We start from the raw sequence: 15,000 nt of genomic DNA, 5'->3' as shown, positions 1-15,000 counted from the left end.
ATTCAACACACAAACAAGAGGCTCCAAGGCTCTCTACGAGGCTCTCTCCAAGGCTCTCTACGAGGCTCTCTCCAAGGCTCTCTACGAGGCTCTCTCCAAGGCTCTCTCCAAGGCTCTCTCCGAGGCTCTCTACGAGGCTCTCTCCAAGGCTCTCTCCGAGGCTCTCTCCGAGGCTCTCTCCGAGGCTCTCTACGAGGCTCTCTACGAGGCTCTCTGAGATTCTGAGGCTCTCTCTGAAGGCTCTCTCTGAGGTTCTGAGGCTCTCTCTGAGGCTCTCTCTGAGATTCTGAGGCTCTCTCGGAGGCTCTCTCTGAGGTTCTGAGGCTCTCTCTGAGGCTCTCTCTGAGGTTCTGAGGCTCTCTCTGAGGCTCTCTCTGAGGCGCTCTCTGAGTTTCTAAGGCTCTCTCTGAAGGCTCTCTCTGAGATTCTGAGTCTCTCTCGGAGGCTCTCTCTGAGGTTCTGAGGCTCTCTCTGAAGGCTCTCTCTGAGATTCTGAGGCTCTCTCGGAGGCTCTCTCTGAGGTTCTGAGGCTCTCTCTGAGGCTCTCTCTGAGGTTCTGAGGCTCTCTCTGAGGTTCTGAGGCTCTCTCTGAGGCTCTCTCTGAGGTTCTGAGGCTCTCTCTGAGGTTCTGATGCTCTCTCGGAGGCTTTCTCAGAGGCCTCCACAGATTATTGACTGCCTTTGAGGGCTCACAGACTTGTTGTATGAGCCTGATCTGTAATGAGAGTTTTAAAGTGAAGATTGTGTGACTACTGTAGAGATGTTTTATCACATGGGCTACGGGTCAGGGGTTAGGGGTTAAAGGTCATAGGGTTAACTCACCATGATCTCCATGGCTGTCCATCGAGATGTCCCCCAGTACATGGACATCCCCTGGTTGATCACATATGTCATGGCTCTCACAATCTCTGAGGAGACAGAGAGGACATCAATCAATCTACCATTCCTGTGGCAGTCCTCACGAGAGACAGTTTCATCATAGCTCTTGATGGTTTTTGTGACTCCACTTGAAGAAACTTTCAAAGTTCTTGAAATGTTCCGTATTGACTGAGTTTCATGTCTTAAAGTAATGATGGACTGTTGTTTCTCTTTGCTTATTTGAGCTGTTCTTGCCATAATATGGACTTGGTCTTTTACCAAATAGGGCTATCTTCTGTATACCAACCCTACCTTGTCACAACACAACTGATTGGCTCAAATGCATTAAGAAGGAAAGAAATTACATAATTGAAATGCATTCCAGGTGACTACCTCATGAAGCTGGTTGAGAGAATGCCAAGAGTGTGCAAAGGGTGGCTAGTTTGAAGAATCTCAAAAATAAAATATATTTTGATTTGTTTAAAACTTTTTTGCTTACTACATGATTCCATGTGTTATTTCATAGTGTTGATGTCTTCACTATTATTCTACAATGTAGAAAAGAGTCAAAATAAAGAAAAACCCTTGAATGAGTAGGTGTTCTAAAACTTTTGACCGGTAGTGTTTATATACGGTATATCAGAGTAGGTGGAGCTGTAGGAGGATGGGCTCATTGTAAGTAGTGTATATATACGGTATATCAGAGTAGGTGGAGCTGTAGGAGGAGGATGGGCTCATTGTAATTGTAGTAGTGTATATATACGGTATATCAGAGTAGGTGGAGCTGTAGGAGGATGGGCTCATTGTAATGGCTGGAATGGAATAAATGGAATGGAGTCAAACATGTGTTTTTCATATGTTTGATGTGTTTGACTCCATTCCATTAATTCCCTTCCAGCCATTACAATGAGCCCATCCTCCTACAGCTCCACCTACTCTGATATACCGTATATATACACTACTTACAATGAGCCCATCCTGGGGCAGCAGCATAGCCTAGTGGTTAGAGCGTTGGACGAGTAACCGGAAGGTTGTGAGTTCAAACCCCGAGCATTGTAAGTAGTGTTTATATGTCGTTCTGCCCCTGAACAGGCAGTTAACCCACTGTTCCCAGGCTGTTGTTGAAAATAAGAATATGTTCTTAACTGACTTGCCTGGTTAAATAAAGAAACAATTAAAATTAAAATCCTCCTATAGCTCCACCTACTCTGATATACCGTGTATATATACACTACTTACAATGAGCCCATCCTCCTATTGCGCCTCAGCTGCTATATATTATGCCATATAAATATATACCATCAGGGGGAACTGTAGTCTTTCCTGCCTGGGTTGTACTACTGGACTGGCAATGACCCAACTATCCCTGAATGCCACCTACCCATTCATTCCTTGATCCCTCTCTCTCTCCTCCTGACAATACATTTCTTCACACTTCTCTGAGCTAATGACCAGGGACAGGCTAAAGTGCTAACGTGCTGCAAACCATCAGTACATTATTAATGAAGCAATTAGCTCCAACACTAGCATCTGGACACAACATGAAGGGAGCCTTGTTATTGTTCTCAGCCTTGTGTAACGGGTACCTATCAGGACCAGGGGAGGGGGAATGATGAGGGAAAGTACAGACAGAGAGAGAGAGAGAGAGAGGGGGAGAGAGAGAGAGAGAGAGAGAGAGAGAGAGAGAGAGAGAGAGAGAGAGAGAGAGAGAGAGAGAGAGAGAGAGAGAGCGAGAGAGAGAGAGAGAGAGAGCGCGAGAGAGAGAGGGGGAGAGAGCGAGAGAGAGAGAGAGAGAGAGAGAGAGAGAGAGAGAGAGAGAGTTAGAGTTAGAGAGAGAGAGAGAAGCTCTACCTTGAGAAAGATACTCCCAACCCGAGCGGGTCAGACCAGACCTCTCTTCATTACAGACGAGCAACCCCAAGCGGAAAGTCAACCTCCCAGCACAGAGTACTACTCCCTCTTGAAATGAAGGATACATTTACCCAGCTGGAGGTAAGGCAGGTGGAGCTGGAACAGCAGGTGATTACACTCCAGTTAGCACAGACCCAGACAACAGTCCAGCACAACAACACTCTCTTACCCAGACCCAGAGAGCTGGAGGTGGAGAGAGACATATCTGCACTCTGGAATGTAGTGAGAAAACATCACCAGGAGAAAGAGCTGGAGCAGGAAAACAGAGCACAAGGAGAGGATCAGACTGCTGGGGGAGAGGGTGAGGGGGATGGTGGAGAGGGTGAGGGGGATGGTGGAGAGGGTGAGGGGGATGGTGGAGAGGGTGAGGGGGATGGTGGAGAGGGTGAGGGGGATGGAGGAGAGGGTGAGGGGGATGGTGGAGAGGGTGAGGGGGATGGGGGAGAGGGTGAGGGGGATGGGGGAGAGGGTGAGGGGGATGGAGGAGAGGGTGAGGGGGATGGTGTGTGATAGAACAACCCATTTGAGAGGTGACCACACCCGCAGAGAAGCAGCAGAACAGCCCAAATCAGCTCCCTACAAAAGTCTCGACACCACACCAGAACAGTCCACAACCAGTTCCTGATCATAGCGTCGAAAACACAGGGGGACAGACAAATGAAGGCCAAGCCCAGGGGATCCCACTCCCTCTGAGCACCCCCCTGTCAGCCACCCTGATAGCCCTCCTGATCACCATCCCCCCTGTCAGCCACGCTGATAGCCCTCCTGATCACCATCCCCCTGTCAGCCACCCTGATAGCCCTCCTGACAACCCCCCTGTCAGCCACCCCGATAGCCCTCCTGACAACCCCTGTCAGCCACCCTGATAGCCCTCCTGACAAGTCCCCCTGTCAGCCACCCTGATAGCCCTCCTGACAACACCCCCTGTCAGCCACCTTGATAGCCTTCCTGACAACCCCCCTGTCAGCCACCCTGATAGCCCTCCTGACAACAACCCCCCGTCAGCCACCCTGATAGCCCTCCTGACAACCCTCCTGAATCCTTAGTCCCTCCTCCCTCTCTGCAGATGACTGTCAACCATTTTGAAAAGAAGGTCGATGACATCCGATCCTCGTTTGCTAAGTCAAACGACACCGCTGGTTCTGCTCACACTGGAGAGGGTGAGGGGGGGTGGAGAGGCCCTACCCTATGCTCTGACCTCTTTTCTCCCTCTCTCTCCAGATGAAATGGTGGTCTTGTGACGGGGGATGCCCAACAACCTGCCCGCTTGACCCTATCCCCTCCTCTCTTCTCCAGACCATTGAGGGAGATCTCCCTTACCTCAGGGGGCTCATCAACTCATCCCTGACCGCTGGCTACGTGAGGGGGATCTTCAAGAGAGCGAGAGTTGCACCCCCTTCTGAAAAAACCTACAGGGGGATCCCTCCGATGTCAACAACTACAGACCAGTATCCCTTCTCTCTTTTCTCTCCAAAACTCTTGAGCGTGAGGGGGATGGCCAGCTCTACCGCTATCTCTCTCAGAATGAGGGGGATGATCCAAATCAGTCAGGTTTCAAGACTAGTCATTCAACTGAGACTGCTCTTCTCTGTATCACGGAGGCGCTCCGCACTGGAAAGCTAACTCTCTCTCCTCTGCTCTCATCCTTCTAGACCTGGATCGGCTGCCTTCGGACTGTGAACCATCAGATCCTCCTCTCCACCCTCTCCGAGTTGGGGATCTGGCGCGGCCCACGGGGATTGCGTCCTACCTGACAGGTCGCTCCTACCAGGTGGCGTGGCGAGAATCTGTCTCCTCACCACGCGCTCTCACCACTGGTGTCCCCCAGGGCTCTGTTCTAGGCCCTCTCTTATTCTCGGGATACACCAAGTCACTTGGCTCTGTCATAACCTCACATGGTCTCTCCTATCATTGCTATGCAGATGGACACAATTAATCTTCTCCTTTCCCCCTTCTGATGACCAGGTGGCGAATCGCATCTCTGCATGTCTGGCAGACATATCAGTGTGGATGACGGATCACCACCTGCTGAACCTCAGCAAGACGGAGCTCCTCTTCCTGGGGAAGGACTGCCCGTTCCATGATCTCGCCATCACGGTTGACAACTCCATTGTGTCCTCCTCCCAGAGCGCTAAGAACCTTGGCGTGATCCTGGACAACACCCTGACGTTCTCAACTAACATCAAGGCGGTGAGGGGGTTCCTGTAGGTTCATGCTCTACAACATCCGCAGAGTACGACCCTGCCTCACACAGGAAGGGCGCAGGTCCTAATCCAGGCATGTCATCTCCCGTCTTGATTACTGCAACTCGCTGTTGGCTGGGCTCCCTGCCTGTGCCATTAAACCCCTACAACTCATCCAGAACGCCGCAGCCCGTCTGGTGTTCAACCTTCCCAAGTTCTTCACGTCACCCCGAACTCCTCCGCTCTCTCCACTGGCTTCCAGTTGAAGCTCGCATCCGCTACAAGACCATGGTGCTCGCCACGGAGCTCTGAGGGGAACGGCCCCTCAGTACCTCCAGGCTCTGATCAGGCCCTACACCCAAACAAGGGCACTGCGTTCATCCACCTCTGGCCTCCTCGCCTCCCTACCACTGAGGAAGTACAGCCCGCTCAGCCCAGTCAAAACTGTTCGCTGCTCTGGCCCCCAATGGTGGAACAAACTCCCTCACGACGCCAGGACAGCGGAGTCAATCACCCACCTTCCGGAGACACCTGAAACCCCACCTCTTCAAGGAATACCTAGGATAGGGTCAGCCAGGGTAGGTAATCCTTCTCCTGACCCCCAACAAGATTTAGATGCAAGTGGCTGTTCCACTGGTTGTCATAAGGTGTATGCACCAATTTGTCAGTCGCTCTGGATAAGCCCTCTGCTAAATGACTTAAATGTAAATGTAAATGTAAATGTAAAACCCCACCCCCCTGTCAGCCACCCTGATAGCCCTCCTGACAACCCCCTGTCAGCCACCCTGATAGCCCTCCTGACAACCCCCCTGTCAGCCACCCTGATAGCCCTCCTGACACCCTGATAGCCCCTCAGCCACCCCCCCGTCACCCCCCTGATAGCCCTCCTGACAGCCACCCTGATAGCCCTCCTGACAACCCCCTGTCAGCCACCCTGACAGCCCTCCTGACAACCCCCCTGTCAGCCACCCTGATAGCCCTCCTGACTACCCCCCACACCCCCTGAGGACTTACACAATACACAGATTGTACTCCTTATGGACTCAAAAGGGTTAGATAAGAAAAAAATATTTCCCCAAACAGTGTCTAAACTTTGGTGTCAAAACACCCAGCGCGCCCTAGACCTTCCGTCTGAGGACAAACTAGGCCCACCTAGCTACATAATAATACACACAGGCACAAACGACCTGAGAGCACAGCAGGAAAGTGTGACCACAGCACTCAAGGGAGTGATTGAAAAATAATCGTTGTCTTTCCCCAACACAGAAGTGGTTATCTCCACCCTGCGACCACGAAAAGACTTCCACACAGCGGGTAAACACCGTGACTGCCTCATAACCAAATGTTAACCTGGCATTTCAAACAGAAAACCGAAGAAAATTAGCATTGACAAATGGTTTGATGAAGAATTCAAAAACCTAAATAAGAAATTGAGAAACCTGTCCAACCAAAGACATACATGAAGAGACCCCAGAAAACCTGAGTCTACGCCTTCACTATGGTGAATCACTAAAATACACTACGAAAAGAGGAACAGCACGTCAGAAATCAGCTCGATGTAATTGAAGAACCCATAGACTCTAACCACTTCTGTGAAAATTGGAAAACACAATGAATTATCTATCAAAAAATGGAGATGTATGGGTGAACCACTTCTTCAATCAACTATTAAAGACTACCAGAACTCACTGGATTATCAAATTACCTTGAAGGAACTACAGGACAAAATAAAAACCCAGGCCAAAAAGGCCTGTGGTGTTGATGGTATCCTCAATGAATGTAATGATGGGGCGGTGATTCAGAAGCAGGTGAACATTTTTAATAAAACGACAAAACCAAGAACACGTCACTAACATGTACGCCGATACACAAGAACAATACCCAACTGGTGAGTGAACATGGGAGAGTAACATATAAAGGGGAGAAAATAATGAAGGTAATGGAGTCCATGCGCGTAATGATGAGTGTCAGGTGTGCGTAATGATGAATCCCAGGACCGGTGGTTAGCACTCTGGCTACGTCATAAGTCAGAGGGGAGGAGCAGGAGTAGACAGGACAATGAAATTATAAAATATACAGACATAACATTTAAATAGGCTATTCTTAAACTCTTTAACATCATCCTTAGCTCTGGCATCTTCCCCAATATTTGGAACCAAGGACAGATCACCGCAATCCACAAAAGTGGAGTCAAATTTGACCCAAATAACTTGGAAAATCCTTTGCATTACCATTAACAGCAGACTTGTACTGAGCAAATGTCAAATTGGCTTTTTACCAAATTACCGTACCACAGACCACGTATTCACCCTACACACCCTAATTGACAAACAAACAACAACAACAAACAGTCTTCTCATGCTTTGTTGATTTCAAAAAAGCCTTTGACTGAATTTGGCATGAGGGTCTGCTATACAAATTGATAAAAAGTGATGTTGGGGGAGAAACAAACATCATTATAAAATCCATGTAAACAAACAACAAGTGTGCGGTTAAAATGGCACCAAAAATACAACCGTTTCTTCCCACAGGGCCGTGTGGGTGAGTCAGGGATGCAGCTTAAGCCCCACCCTCTTTCCACATAGATATCAACGGCTTGGCGAGGGCACTAGAACAGTCTGCAGCACCCGGCCTCACCCTACTAGAATCTGAAGTCAAATGTCTACTGTTTGCTGACGATCTGGTGCTTCTGTCACCAACCAAGGAGGGCCTACAGCAGTACCCTAGATCTTCTGCACAGATTCTGTCAGACCTGGGCCCTGACAGACCTGAGCCCTGACAGTAAATCTCTGTAAAACCAAAATAATGCCAGATCTGTAAAACGAAAATAATGCCAGGATGCTGCCAGGACCACAAATACAAATTCCATCTAGACACCGTTGCCCTGGAGCACACAAAAAACCATACATACCTTGGCCTAAATATCAGCGCCACAGGTAACTTCCACAAAGACGTGAACGATCTGAGAGACAAGGAAAGAAGGGCCTTCTATGCCATCAAAATTAACATAAAATTTGACATACCAATTAGGATCTGGCAAAAAATTATTGAATCAGTTATAGAACCCATTGCCCTTTATGGTTGTGAGGTCTGGGGTCCGCTCACCAACCAAGAATTCACAAAATGAAACAAACACCAAATTTAGACTCTGCACGCAGAATTCTGCAAAAATATCCTCTGTGTACAACATAAAACACCAAATAATGCATGCAGAGCAGAATTAGGCAGATACTCACTAATGATCAAAATCCAGAAAAGAGCCGTTAAATTCTACAACCACATAAAAGGAAGCAATTCCCTAACCTTCCATAACAAAGCCATCACCTACAGAGAGATGAACCCGGAGAAGAGTCCCTTAGCAATGGCTGTTTAACAGTCTGATGGCCTTGAGATAGAAGCTGTTTTTCCAGTTCCTCGGTCCCAGCTTTGCACCTGTACTGACCTCGCCTTCTGGATGATAGCGAGGTGAACAGGCAGTGGCTCGGGTGGTTGATGTCCTTCACAATCTTTTTGGCCTTCCTGTGACATCGGGTGCTGTAGGTGTCCTGGAGGGCAGGTAGTTTGCCCCCGGTAATGCATTGGACAGACCGCACCACCCTCTGGAGTGCCATGCGTGCGTGCTGTGTGGCCCAACAGGATGCTTTCAATTGTCCATCTTCAAAACTTTGTGAGGGTTTTAGGTGACAAGACACATTTCTTTAGCCTCCTGAGGTTGAAGAGGCTCTGTTGCGCCTTCTTCGCCACACTGTCTGTGTGGGTGGTCCATTTCAGTTTGTCAGTGATGTGTTTACCAAGGCACTTAAAGCTTTCCACCTTCTCCACTTTGGTCCCGTCGATATAGATAGGGGGGTGCACCCTCTGCTGTTTCCTGAAGTCCACGATGAACTCCTTTGTTTTGTTGATGTTGAAATTGAGGTTATTTTCCAGGCACCACACTCCCACCTCCTCCCTGTAGGCTGTCCCGTCATCGTTGGTAATCAAGCATACTACTGTCTGAAAACTTGATGATTGAGTTGGAGTCGTGCTTGGCCATGCAGTCATGGGTGAACAGGGAGTCTCTGTCTCTGTCTCTGTCAGCCTGTACTTGGTAAAGATCTGTCTCTGTTTTGTATCACTAACAGAGCAGAGATAATCAGCCAATTCATATTCTCTGTTTAGGGCCAGATAGCAATCTAGTCGGCTTTGGGATTTTGTTTTGTTCTTCCTATGTTGTAAATGTGAGTCTTTTGATTGGTTCATGATTATGTTTATTTGAATTCTTTATTTTGAATCAGTGCAGCTTGGTTGGTTAGGTCCAACACCAGCTGACTGAGAGGGCTCGTTTCTGGGCTCAGCTCTTGTGGTTGAAGTGCTTTGAATTGGAGACTTGAATTTGGACTTGAATTTAGGTGTAGCCAAAATGTAATGATCTTTTTTGCATTTTCATTACCACTAGAAAGCGGCCCAGTACTACTGCCCTAGATGCAAGTGTTGGTGTATTTCTTTGGACTTGTTCAGACAGAATGTTCCATGTAGAGCTGCTTCAATTTGATGTTTGTTTCACATTTTAAAGTCCATTGTATTGAGTGGCCCCCCAAACCTCACTTCCCGTAAAGAGCTATTGGTAGGATTACACAGTCAAATATTTTGGTCCAAATTCTAATTAGGGCTGCATAATGATCCACATTTTGTTGAAGAACATTCCTTCATGCCAAATATAATCTAATGCTTTTTTAAAGTCAATAAAACAAATGGTGGACATGTTTATTAATTAGTGTTTGTAAGGCATGATCAGTAGGGAGAAGGACAAAAAAAACTCTTTCTCTCTCTCTCTCTCTCTCTCTCTCTCTCTCTCTCTCTCTCTCTCTAGATGATCAAGTCTGGTCATGTTATATAAATATTCATACACATAGCTCATATATTATACAGCGCTAAGCTAATCCGCCTGACTCAAGTCATTTTATGTACCTCTGCTAAAACAGGAACTAGCTCACACAGCCAGCAATAAAACTACCCCCCTAACACTAGCTCCTCGGCTTTGCTGTCTTACGACCCCAGGAAACAAAGACATTCCATCGCATGAACACATACACCCAGCCATAGTAAACTGCCCCTCTACCTCACGAACCCCTGACACAAACATCTCCTAGAATAAACACTCTTCGCCCTTTCTACTGGTCGGGTGCCCAGAACAAAAGACTGCTGTGCACCAATGGGGGCTTCTACTCTGGCTAGAGCGGGTCCGCCTCCAACCCTACGGGACCATTCAGAAGGCGTCACGACAAGACTCTACCTACTTTATTCTATGTATAAAAATGAATGTAACCTTTGTATAAGTTGTCTTTTTCACCTGACTCCTTATCGGGTTATATGAACTAGATCCGTGCACGATGTAGAACAAGATGTCTTTGACTCAATAAACCGCCTTTTGATACACCTGATTCCACTCTGTCCAGCGCTGTTGATCTGCATTCCCTCTCTAGTATGAAACACTAACAGTCATCACTACCAAGGAGGAGGGGCTGTAATGGAGCAGGTTGAGAGCTTCAAGTTCCTCAGTGTACACATCAACAACCAACTAGAATTGTCCAAACACACCAAGACAGTCGTGAAGAGGGTACGACAAAGCCTATTCCCCCTTATGTTAGATCCTCAAAAGGTTCTACAGCTGCACCATCGAGAGCATCCTGACTGGTTGCATCACTGCCTGGTACGGCAATTGCTCGGCCTCTCACCGCAAGACACTACACAGGGTAGTGCGTACGGCCCAGTACATCACTGGGGCTCAGCTGCCTGCCATTCAGGATTCTTTACACCAGGCGGTGTCAGAGGAAGGCCCTAAAAATTGTCAAAGACCCCAGCCACCCGATTCATAGACTGTTCTCTCTGCTACCGGTACCGGAGTGCCAAGTCTAGGACAAAAAGGCTCCTCAACAGTTTTTACCCCCAAGTCATAAGACTCCTGAACAGGTAATCAAATGGTTACCGGGACTATTTGTGTTGTACCCCCCCCCCCCCCCAACCCTATTTTTATGCTGCTGCTACTCTCTGTTCATCACATATGCATAGATACTTTAACCATATCTACATGTACATGCTACCTCAATCAGCCTGACTAACTGGTGTCTGTATATAACCTCTCTACTGTATATAGCCTCTCTACTGTATATAACCTCTCTACTGTATATAACCTCTCTACTGTATATAGCCTCACTACTGTATACAGCCTCTCTACTGTATATAACCTCTCTACTGTATATAACCTCTCTACTGTATATAGCCTCTCTACTGTATGTCGCCTCACTACTGTATACAGCCTCTCTACTGTATATAGCCTCTCTACTGTATATAGCCTCACTACTGTATATAGCCTCACTACTGTATACAGCCTCTCTACTGTATATAGCATCACTACTGTATATAGCCTCACTACTGTATACAGCCTCTCTACTGTATATAGCCTCACTACTGTATATAGCCTCAGTACTGTATACAGCCTCTCTACTGTATATAGCCTCACTACTGTATACAGCCTCTCTACTGTATATAGCCTCACTACTGTATATAGCCTCACTACTGTATATAGCCTCACTACTGTATACAGCCTCTCTACTGTATATAGCCTCACTACTGTATATAGCCTCGCTACTGTATATAGCCTCACTACCGTATATAGCCTCTCTACTGTATATAGCCTCTCTACTGTATATAGCCTCGCTACCATATATAGCCTCTCTACTGTATATAACCTCTCTACTGTATAAAGCCTCTCTACTGTATATAGCCTCTACTGTATATAGCCTCACTACTGTATATAACCTCTCTACTGTATATAACCTCTCTACTGTATGTAGCCTCTCTACTGTATATAGCCTCTCTACTGTATATAGCCTCTCTACTGTATATAGCCTCTCTACTGTATATAGCCTCTACTGTATATAGCCTCTCTACTGTATATAGCCTCTCTACTGTATATAACCTCTCTACTGTATGTAGCCTCTCTACTGTATATAGCCTCTCTACTGTATATAGCCTCTCTACTGTATATAGCCTCTCTACTGTATATAACCTCTCTACTGTATGTAGCCTCTCTACTGTATATAGCCTCTCTACTGTATATAGCCTCTCTACTGTATATAGCCTCTCTACTGTATATAACCTCTCTACTGTATGTAGCCTCTCTACTGTATATAGCCTCACTACTGTATATAGCCTCTCTACTGTATATAGCCTCTCTACTGTATATAGCCTCTCTACTGTATATACCCTCTACTGTATATAGCCTCTCTACTGTATATAGCCTCTCTACTGTATATAGCCTCTCTACTGTATATAGCCTCTCTACTGTATATAACATCTCTACTGTATATAGCCTCTACTGTATATAGCCTCTCTACTGTATATAACCTCTTCTGTATGTCGCCTGTCTACTGTATGTAGCCTCTCTACTGTATATAGCCTCTCTACTGTATATAGCCTCTCTACTGTATATAGCCTCTCTACTGTATATAGCCTCTCTACTGTATATAGCCTCTCTACTGTATATAGCCTCTCTACTGTATATAACCTCTCTACTGTATGTAGCCTCTCTACTGTATATAGCCTCTCTACTGTATATAGCCTCTCTACTGTATATAGCCTCTCTACTGTATATAACCTCTCTACTGTATGTAGCCTCTCTACTGTATATAGCCTCTCTACTGTATATAGCCTCTCTACTGTATATAACCTCTCTACTGTATATAGCCTCTCTACTGTATATAACCTCTACTGTATATAGCCTTACTACTGTATATAGCCTCTCTACTGTATATAGCCTCTCTACTGTATATAGCCTCTCTACTGTATATAACATCTCTACTTTATATAGCCTCTCTACTGTATATAGCCTCTCTACTGTATATAACCTCTCTACTGTATGTAGCCTGTTTACTGTATATAGCCTCTCTACTGTATATAGCCTCTCTACTGTATATAGCATCTCTACTGTATATAGCCTCTCTACTGTATATAGCCTCTCTACTGTATGTCGCCTCTCTACTGTATGTCGCCTGTCTACTGTATGTAGCCTCTCTACTGTATATAGCCTCTCTACTGTATATAGCCTCTCTACTGTATATAGCCTCACTACTGTATATAGCCTCACTACTGTATATAGCCTCTACTGTATATAACCTCTCTACTGTATATAGCCTCTCTACTGTATGTAGCCTCTCTACTGTATATAACATCTCTACTGTATATAGCCTCTACTGTATATAGCCTCTCTACTGTATATAACCTCTCTACTGTATGTAGCCTGTTTACTGTATATAGCCTCTCTACTGTATATAGCCTCTCTACTGTATATAGCATCTCTACTGTATATAGCCTCTCTACTGTATATAGCCTCTCTACTGTATATAGCATCTCTACTGTATATAGCCTCTCTACTGTATATAGCCTCTCTACTGTATGTCGCCTCTCTACTGTATGTCGCCTGTCTACTGTATGTAGCCTCTCTACTGTATATAGCCTCTCTACTGTATATAGCCTCTCTACTGTATATAGCCTCACTACTGTATATAGCCTCACTACTGTATATAGCCTCTACTGTATATAACCTCTCTACTGTATAGAGCCTCTCTACTGTATATAACCTCTCTACTGTATGTAGCCTGTCTACTGTATATAGCCTCTCTACTGTATATAGCCTCTCTACTGTATATAGCCTCTCTACTGTATATAGCCTCACTACTGTATATAGCCTCTCTACTGTATATAGCCTCTCTACTGTATGTCGCCTCTCTACTGTATATAGACTCTCTACTGTATATAGCCTCTCTACTGTATATAGCATCTCTACTGTATATAGCCTCACTACTGTATATAGCCTCTCTACTGTATGTCGCCTCTCTACTGTATATAGCCTCTCTACTGTATATAGCCTCTCTACTGTATATAGCCTCACTACTGTATATAGCCTCTCTACTGTATATAGCCTCTCTACTGTATGTCGCCTGTCTACTGTATGTAGCCTGTCTACTGTATATAGCCTCTCTACTGTATGTCGCCTCTCTACTGTATATAGCCTCTCTACTGTATATAGCCTCTCTACTGTATATAGCCTCTCTACTGTATATAGCATCTCTACTGTATATAGCCTCACTACTGTATATAGCCTCTCTACTGTATATAGCCTCTCTACTGTATGTCGCCTGTCTACTGTATGTAGCCTCTCTACTGTATATAGCCTCTCTACTGTATATAGTCTCTCTACTGTATATAACCTCTCTACTGTATATAGCCTCTCTACTGTATGTCGCCTGTCTACTGTATATAACCTCTCTACTGTATGTAGCCTGTCTACTGTATATAGCCTCTCTACTGTATATAGCCTCTCTACTGTATATAGCCTCTCTACTGTATATAGCCTCTCTACTGTATATAACCTCTCTACTGTATGTAGCCTGTCTACTGTATATAGCCTCTCTACTGTATATAGCCTCTCTACTGTATATAGCCTCTCTACTGTATATAGCCTCTCTACTGTATATAGCCTCTCTACTGTATATAGCCTCTCTACTGTATATAACCTCTCTACTGTATATAACCTCTCTACTGTATATAGCCTCTCTACTGTATATAGCCTCTCTACTGTATATAGCCTCTCTACTGTATATAGCCTCTCTACTGTATATAGCCTCTCTACTGTATATAGTCTCTCTACTGTATATAGCCTCTCTACTGTATATAGCCTCTCTACTGTATATAGCCTCTCTACTGTATATAGCCTCTCTACTGTATATAACCTCTCTACTGTATATAGCCTCTCTACTGTATATAGCCTCTCTACTGTATATAGCCTCTCTACTTTATATAACCTCTCTACTGTATATAGCCTCTCTACTGTATATAGCCTCTCTACTGTATATAGCCTCTCTACTGTATATAGCCTCACTACTGTATATAGCCTCTCTACTGTATATAGCCTCTCTACTGTATATAGCCTCTCTACTGTATATAGCCTCTCTACTGTATATAGCCTCACTACTGTATATAGCCTCTCTACTGTATATAGCCTCTCTAC

General features: G+C 45.7%; 1 protein-coding gene across 3 annotated transcripts in view; it reads right to left on the bottom strand.

Annotated features, from left to right (window-relative positions):
- Window positions 1-15,000, bottom strand: part of LOC118380520 (voltage-gated potassium channel subunit beta-1-like) — a 173,999-nt gene that overhangs the window by 4,152 nt on the left and 154,847 nt on the right. For all 3 annotated transcript variants that reach the window (XM_052477324.1, XM_052477325.1, XM_052477326.1), the window contains one exon: window positions 823-908. In XM_052477324.1, the coding sequence (XP_052333284.1) occupies window positions 823-908 (86 nt within the window). The remainder of the gene's footprint in view (window positions 1-822; window positions 909-15,000) is intronic.

Source organism: Oncorhynchus keta, chromosome 23, assembly GCF_023373465.1.
Source record: "Oncorhynchus keta strain PuntledgeMale-10-30-2019 chromosome 23, Oket_V2, whole genome shotgun sequence".
NCBI lineage: Eukaryota > Metazoa > Chordata > Actinopteri > Salmoniformes > Salmonidae > Oncorhynchus > Oncorhynchus keta.
Note: the sequence above shows the minus strand (reverse complement) of the source record. Positions and strands in the feature narration are given on the sequence as shown.